The following is an 8,587-nucleotide window of genomic DNA, read 5'->3' on the forward strand; positions in this document are numbered from 1 at the left end:
AGGGGAAAACTTGGAATTGAAATAACTGACGTCGGAGAAATAATTCAGTCACTGAGGTAGTCATATTGAGGCTACCACAGTGCTTAAAAGTGTTTATGGAGAATGGAAGATGTCTGTAATATAAAGAACATCAAAAATAAGGGGCAAGGGGTGGGTGTATAGAGATGCGGGAGATTTTGAAGCTGTTTTCACCTACCTTCAACGTTCAGGAAGTACGGCCCACTATAACCATGTAGCTCTGGGTGGAGGAATTATAAATGCTTATTCCAATTTTGTCTTTTAGGTCATTTCCAAATATTCTACAAGGGGGTGTATATTTTACTTTTCTAAGCAGAAAAATCAGGTTTTTAGCCAGTGATGTTAAAAAAAAAAAAAAAAAGTCCATACGACATGGGCTCAGGAATGAGTGGGTGGTTCTGGGCTTTTGAAATGTCCTACAGTCCACAGAAAGTCCCTGGTTCTTTCTCTGTTTCAAAGGTTTATGAGTCATGCCTTCACCTGGGGCTTCTTGGACAGAAGCATCCCTGCCCTCCTCCTCCTCCTGTAGGGCCGACAAGACCTGGGTCCTGGATCACTGGGTGACCCAAGGGGTCCAGTGTCCTCTCCTTGATGGAAGTACAGGACATGTGAAAAGAAGGCTGCTTTGTCCTTGTCATTGGTCCTGAGAGGGCAGGAAAACATCTCAAATTCTTTCCTCAGTATTTACTGAGGGGAGGAGGAAAAAGGAAATCTCTGCCTCAAGCGTATGTGAACTGTTCTGTGCTGTCAGCTCCAGCTTTTCAGAGATTAGCAATCCCTGGATCTGGCCTGGGACGAGGTGCCAGCAACGAGGGACTCGGCATGGAGTGGGGTGTAGCTGAGAAGTGACCCACATAGGTCTTTGGGGACAGCTTGTACCTCCCAGAGACTCCTCTGAAGTCACTAGAGACATTTCCAAGGAAGCACCACCTCTGCCTGCTCTTGGGTCTTTGGGCCAGGAGCCAAATGAAGCCAGCAATCAGTTCTCTACACCTTTCTGCTCCATGGAGAGGGGACTGCCACAGAGGAAAAGGACAGAACTGTCCTCACTCATCCACCAGTGACCTCCCAGTCACTCAGGTCCTTGGGCAACCTGGGCACTCCTGGCCTAGAAGGATGGAGTGGGCAGTCTCCTGTGAGTTCGAGTATGTAAGTCCCAGAGCCTATGCACCCTAAGATGAGATGATGTACCCAAGTGACCAAACCTGTGGAAAGGTCACGCTATAGAGCAACTTCTTCAAGGAACGCCTCCGGGGCACTTCCAGGGTAGGTTCTCCCCAAGCCTGCTCACTCAGCACCCTGGACTGCGACCTCACAGGACTGCTCACGCTGTCTCAGAAGGGCTGCCCTCATGAGTCTGAATCCCATCCCACACAACAGTTCCTCAAGGCCCAGGGCCATGTGTCATTCATGCTCATGGCCCAGCCTGTAGCTCTGGGCCTCACACGTCGCAAGCCCTGTGTTGACGGAGCACAGGAATGAATGCCGGGATGCCCGAGATCCCTGTGCGGGGCTTGGAGGGAAGCGAGCCCACACTCTGTCACTCCTGTTGCCCAATTCCGACCCAGGACATGATAAGTCCATGAGGCATCACTAGTACATGGGGCAGAAACTCAAGGGCATGACTAAAACCTGCCTGCCTCTTCCTTCTCAGGGTAGATCTGACTCCAAGCCAACACGGATGGCTTCCCAGAGTTGCAGAGACCGCAAGGGTAAAAAAAGTTCTGCCTGATTCTAAGCAGCCCCGATGTTTCCAGCCGGATTCCATGGCACCATGCATGGATGAAGTTTGTGATCTCATCTGAGAATGCCCAGGCTAGCTCAGAGCTGGCACTGAGTTTACTTCCTCTAATTAACTGAAGTATCAATATGGAACAGGCTTTGAGAGCCTGGGCCCTAGAATCATCTCTACTCCACCCACAGAAAGAATCCTCAACTCCCAGCACCAGCAAAATGAGGCCCTCAGTCCCCGGATATCTAAATGACCAGGAGGGAGGCTTCTGTGGGGATAGTCCCAGGGATGCTGCTGGAGCCTTGGAATACCCATTGTTCTGTGTGAATAGTGCAGCTTTTCCTGGTGCTCACCTTGGCCAGCAGGTGAGGGGTGGGCAGGAGAAGCTGCGGGATGGATGCTGGTGGGTATGCAGCCCCAGGAAAAAGTCTTGGGACTAGTTGAGGATGGTAGGGCCCTACAGCTAAAACGACTCTAGAACAGCTCCCCAAACTTCACTATTGTCCAAGAGGAACAACCCCCTTCCCACCCCCGTGAGCATCCATCAGACTCTAAGTCCACACCCTCCGCCAGCAAATGCACAAGGGAGGGTTGATGGTCCCAGCAAAGCTGCCAACTGACCGTTATCCACTAGCAGGACAGCAAACCGGGTAGACCCAAACCACAGATGAATCGCCAAGTTCTCTCAGAATTCCTCCCCTCTCTCCTCCACCTCGGGGCTATTTTCCTACAAATGGCCCTCATTTCCATGCATGCCACCTCACCTGGAGCAAGGTAAGGCTCCACCAGGCTTCCCTCCTCACACAAGCCCCGTCATGGCAGGGGCAAAATAAATACCTGGTAAACAAACTAAATATGCGATTGATGCTCTGATCAATGGCTCCATGAAAAACCTGGAAATGCACAGATCAGTGAAGGGCCAGTCCTATGCCGTAAGTAGTCAAGATTGCCCAAAGACAACAGTCTTTTTTTTTTTTTTTTTTTTTTTTTTTTAAGTTTTCGGCGGACACAACATTTTTATTGGTATGTGGTGCTGAGGATCGAACCCAAGCTGCACGCATGCCAGGCGAGCGCGCTACCACTTGAGCCACATCCCCAGCCCAAGACAACAGTCTTAAGGGCCCCCAGCATGATGGTTGAGCTCTGAAGGATGGTGGGTGAGCACTCACTGGGGTTCCACATAGCTGGAGTGCACCAACCACAGAGCAGGCTGGGAAGAGCCCTGGCAGGGTGGAGTCCCACCAAGGGCCTCCACCTCTCTAGTCAACCAAGTTCTCGAGGGACACATTTGTTGCTGGGACACTTGGTCATCAGTTTCACAGCTAAGATTTTATATTAGTTAGGAGCTCTAGAAACCTGAGGAGCATACAGGGACAGCCCTTACTGAGCACCCACTTCTACCTGGCCCCAAACAAGTGGTTTTTCAAGCATTCAACTCAGCACAACCACACATGAGGACTCTAGGACTGGGCTCTCTGAGGCCTGTGGCTAACTATTATCAAGCCCCCCATTTGTCACTGTGCTGCACATGGTCCCCAATCCCACTCAGGTGGCTCTTGATTCCTTAAAAAATATATCTAAAAATTGGACTGGGGTTGTGGCTCAGTGGTAGAGCACTTGTCTAGCATATGTGAGGCGCTGGGTTCAATTCTCAGCACTGCACGTAAATAAAGGTACATTGACAACTAAAAAAACCTTAAATAAATAAATAAATATATATCTCCCAAAAGCTGTGCCAGAGGAACAACCTTCCATGAGCATGCAGCCCCCACCTTCTCAGAGGGTGAGGAGCCAGGGCCACCTCTACCTCCTTCACGTGGCCAGGCCATGATCACAAGACAAAAGGATCCACAGGTCTTTACTCATGGTCCCCTTTGAAGCAAAGGAGTCCTTCCTTCTAGTCCCATCTCCTGACCTAGAGGAGGGGCAGGACTGTATGAGGTGTGAACTGAAATCAGACATCAGGCTGGCATGGCTCTGAAAGACCATCCATGTCCACGTCCAGGTCCAGCAAGGGAGAGGGATCTCTGTGGTCACCTGCAGGCAGCAGCTTAGAGCAATGTGCTGAGAGGACTCTAAGACCGAGCAAGAGAGAGGAGGGCATGACTTAGAGCTGACCAGCAATGACAGCCGTAGCCTGGGAGCCGGCAGTGGACAGGGAAGGATGTCCACTTCAGGTCAGCCTGGTCTTGGCCTTTACCCCATCACAGGAACTGGGGAAAAGGTGTCCTTTCCAAGCAGCTTGAGAAGCGGCAGATGGGCTGGCTAAGCCACCTGCCCACTCACAGGGTACTATTATTGTACGACTTATACAACTGGGCCAGGCGGTCCTGAGTGTGGCAGGAGGCCCTTGAGACCCTCGACTTTTTTTTTTTTTCCCCAGTCCCTCACTATGGATTTTCCATCTGGTAATTTATAAAAATGCTTCTTGGATGCCAAAGGAGGTAGGAAGCTATCGTAAGCCATCGCTCCCTCTTTCTTGGAAGGAAATCAGCTCTCAAAAACAGAAAGGCACATTAGAAGGTCAGCTTGTAAATGATAAAGATCTGGGCAAGGGTCCCATCTCCCTTCGCCTTCATAAACAGTGTGTTCCCAGGGAGGCAGACCCACGTGTGCTGAGAAAACCAACCTCCCTGGGTCTGCCTCTCATTCGAGAGTCCCAAACCCAGTGATGAATACCCAGAAAACACCCTGCAAGGCCCCCAGATCCCCATCTCACCCCACTCTAGAAGCCACAGAGCATCTAGATTCATACACCTCTTATCTCCTCAGGGTCCCTACCACCAACATCTTGGTTCAAATAATTTTCCTGATTGGTCTCCATCCTCCTGCCAGGCCTCGCCAAACCTTCCAGTTTCCTTGTAGCCTTGAGAATCAGGCCCAACCTCCATCACACCTACCTCAACTTGGCCCCTCCCACACAGGTTAGTCAGGCTGAGGGCAGGCTCTTCTTAAGGCACTGTCAATAGGCAGGAGGCTGAGGTCTGATGGCACCCTGATACGGAAACCAGGTAGGGCGTCCTTCACTCCAGGCCTTTGACCCAACTGGACCCTATCAGGCTCTTGTCTCGGGTTACCCTGGGGCCTCTATGATAATTACTGGTTAAGCATCCGTTTCCCACCTGAGGCTGCCCTCTTAGTAGGAGACACATTATCATGGTCCTCCAAGCCCCATGCCCAGCCGGGTCAGACCTGGGGGATGGATGGTCTGTGTGGTGAAAACCCAGGGAGTACCTTCTTGGGTTGAGACCAAGTACCCTGCTAAGTTCTATGTTGTTCCTGGGGTCTCTTGCCACAACAGAGGCCAGAGCTATCTCCATGGGGCTATGGGGGAAGATGTCAATGTCCCTGCAGGATCTGATTCTTGTCCTAGTTTCAGAAATGCTGCCTTTGCTTACAGCAAAGCATCTAGAGGCCTCCCTGTACAGGAAGGGGAGAAAGGTGGTGCTGTTACTGGACAAGTTCTCATGGTCTACTCTCATCACTGAAGCCACAACCGGTTCATAACATAGGTCTGCCACGTAGCCTGGGCTCCCTTAACAGAAAGCAAGGGGATGTGGACAGATCAGGTCTGCTCTCTGCATCCACACCTTTCAGAATCACAAACTCCATAGAACTACCAGGATGAACAAGATCCCTTCCAAAGAAATTCATTTTCTGCTTAAGTTGAAACGTCTCTACAATGAGACACCCCAAACACTCCCCACTAAGGGTTGCTACTCTAGGAAAGTGGTTAATATGATTTTTTTCCAATATGTATCCTTATTAGTAAGTCTTTGCTTTCACATTATAGATATTATATGAAATGTTACAAGTTGAATCGTGCCCCACCTCTTAAATTCTAATCCCAGGTACCCAAGAATGTGACTGTATTTGGAGATAGTTTCTTTTTTTTTTTTTTCTCTTTCTTTGGTAATGGGAATTGAACCCATGGGTGCTTAATTACTGAGCAACATCCCCAGCCCTTTTTAATATATTATTTAAAGACAGGGTCTTACTACTTGCTGAGGCTGGCTTTGAACTCGTGATCCTCCTGCCTCAGCCTCCTGAGCCACTAGAAGACAGTCTGTTTTTAAATATATTTATTTTTTAGGTGTAGATGGACACAACACAATGCCTTTATTTTTATGTGGTGCTGAGGATCAAACCCGGGTCCTGCTAGGGGAGTGCTCTACTGCTGAGCCACAATCCCAGCCCAGGAGATAGTCTTTTAAAGACGTAATTGAGTTAAATTGAGGCCACCAGAAGGGACTTTAATCCGTTATGACCGCTGTCTGGAGGAAATTTGGACGCGGAAAAAGGCCATGTGAAGAGCTGGAGAGAAGTGGTTATCCATAAACAAAGGAGAGAGGTCTCAGAAGAAATCAACCTTGCAGATAACCTGATCTTGGGTTTATTTGTCCCCAGAATTGTGGAATAATAAATTTTTGTTTAAGCTACCCAGTCTACCATACTTTGTTATAGCAGCCCTAAACTAAATCCAACAAATTTTAAGCTCTGGTTTGTCTCAGTTAAGTAGGTGTTAGTTTTTCTAGTATTTCTTCTCCAACCCCAATTATGAAGGCTATTGTTGGCAGGTGTGAGGAATCTACTACCATCCAGAAGGATTCTAGAGTCCAAACCTGAGGAAATGTGGAGTTTGAGGGCCTCTGGGCATTTCCCTGTGTGGGCTTGGGTGTACCCAGAGGGCATATGAGAAGCCAAAGTCCCGGGTACCAGAGGAGCTCATCTGTCACAGGCCAAACTTTGGAAATGGACGGAACTCTCCTATTGCCAATGTTTGCCAAACTCTCCTGATCATAAGAATCACCCAGGGCGCCTGGAAGTTCGTGGTGAGTCCAGAACTCGTTTTAAGTGAGCCAGGTGATTCTCAAGACCAGATGAGTTTGAGAAACTCTAGGTCAGGCCGTTCCACACCAGGAGGCGGGAATGTCCTTGACCAAGAGTGTGCCCGTGCATCCCTATCAGGCGGAGGGAGCCAGAGCGCCGGTGGCCCGGCCCCGCGCTCTGCGCATCAACCTGCTGCCACACCCTCCAACCCTGCAGGGTTCCGACTCCGCCCCCGCGTCGGTCCGAGCCTCAGCTGAAGGCAACTAAAACCGGCTGCCACTGACATCGCAGCAATTATCCATCTACGATTGCTCCCTGCATTCATTCTTTGAAATCAACAAGCAGGTGGAAGAGGTGCCTTCTGTTTTCCCCAACTTTGCCTAGTCCCAGACGCCCCCCCCCCACCGCTTTTTTTTCCTGGGTGTGGCCCGCCCAAGAGTTTCTCTCGCGCTCTACCCCTTAACTGACACCCAGGTTCCGCGATCCCACCGCCGTGGCTTGCAGGGTCTGAGCGCTGGGCTCGGAAGGCAACCGAGTGTGCGGTGGCCAGGCCCCCGCCCTCCCTCGGGTTTGCGCGCCCCAGCTTCTGGGCTCACTGCAGGTTCTTTCCCAACCGCGAAACGCATCCGCCCACCTCCAACCCCAGCGCCGCGCGGCTCACCCATGCCGGCAGATGCTGGCCCAGCAGCTCGCGGCTGATGAACTGGCGTTCGTTGTTCAGGAATTCGAAGGCGGCCTCCAGGCGCCCTAGCTTCCCGCGGCGGTTCCGGCGCCACAACATCCAAAGCAGGGCCCCAAGCAGCAGCCAGGTTACGCTGAGCCCCAGGTAGCCGGCTAGGTAGACAGGCGCCAGGTAGAACAGCACGCGCACCACGAAGGTATAGAGCTCCGGTAGCAGCTGGGTGGACAGGCGCAGCTCGGGGCCCGGCGCGCGCTGGCTCCTTCCCTGGCCGCCGGGGCCGCCAGGACCGTCGGGACCGCCAGGGGCTCCAGGAGCACCAGGGGCGCAGGGCTCCTCCGCTTGCATCTCGTCGCCGCCGTCTAGCCCTCTTCAAGAGCTTCGCCCAAGCTCAGACCTGTGCGCCCCGACGCCCGGGTACATCTGTACTCCTGGCGCGACGACCAGACGGCCGCGCTCTCCTGCCCTTTTGGAGCTCTAGGCTCTCGGCCCGATATTGGGGGGCCGGGCCTGGCAACACCCCGAGCAGGGCGGGGCCAGCGCGCGCCGTGGGGAAGTCGGCAGTCTCTCCACCCCCAGGGGCGTGCCCAGGTGAAAGGGGCGGGGTCAGGCCTCCCGGGACTGGGTAGCACCGGCATCCTTGGACGCCAGCCGTTGTCAGCAGGAGGGGCGCGGTTGCCACAAGGGGTGGACTAAGTACTGCCCCAGGAAGTTTATGATTCATCAAGGTTATGTATATAACTGACTTATCATGGACAAACATCACCTAAAGCCTGCTTCCTACGACCAGTGTAGTCCAGACCCTCAGCTGAGCATTGGAGGCCTTCCAGTGATTGGACGCCCACCCTGGCCTCTGCAAACCCCAGGATGAGCCTAATTCTGCATCTGGACCCTGCAACTGGCCCTGAAAGCCCCAACTCTGATCCTTCCTCTGCCATCTGTGAAGCGTGCATCTGCCCCCCAGCACAGCCAAGCAGAGCTCAGGGTCCCTTCTGTACCCGTCAAACCTCTCTGCCCCACTGTAACCACTCCTGCGCCCGCGCCCGCTTCCCGGCCTCGGTGTGGATCTTCATTCCCTGAATCTTCCAACCAGGAGTTTCCAGGGACTGGGCGGTACTTTTATCTGTGGGGCACCCAGAAAGAGTGAGTGACCTGTGAATTGAAAAGAGAAATGAAGAACAAGTCCCCAAGGTGCTTGGGAGTCAGTGGTGAAGCACTTGGTTTTAATCTAACCCCCTCTGAACGGTCAGAGCAGTGGAGCTCCGGACCTCCAAGTTCAGGGCGGACGTTGTTGGCAGCTCATATGAGAGGTCACATCAATTACCAGA

The 8,587-nt window shown here is 52.3% G+C and overlaps 1 protein-coding gene across 1 annotated transcript in view; it reads right to left on the bottom strand.

Annotated features, from left to right (window-relative positions):
• Positions 1-7,607, bottom strand: part of Esyt3 (extended synaptotagmin 3) — a 41,908-nt gene extending 34,301 nt beyond the window's left edge. Inside the window, exon 1 of the mRNA XM_076868557.2 lies at positions 7,242-7,607. Coding sequence (XP_076724672.1) covers positions 7,242-7,607 — 366 coding nt within the window. The remainder of the gene's footprint in view (positions 1-7,241) is intronic.
• Positions 7,608-8,587: the final 980 nt, after the last annotated feature.

The sequence above is a fragment of the Callospermophilus lateralis genome, chromosome 10 (genome assembly GCF_048772815.1).
Source record: "Callospermophilus lateralis isolate mCalLat2 chromosome 10, mCalLat2.hap1, whole genome shotgun sequence".
NCBI lineage: Eukaryota > Metazoa > Chordata > Mammalia > Rodentia > Sciuridae > Callospermophilus > Callospermophilus lateralis.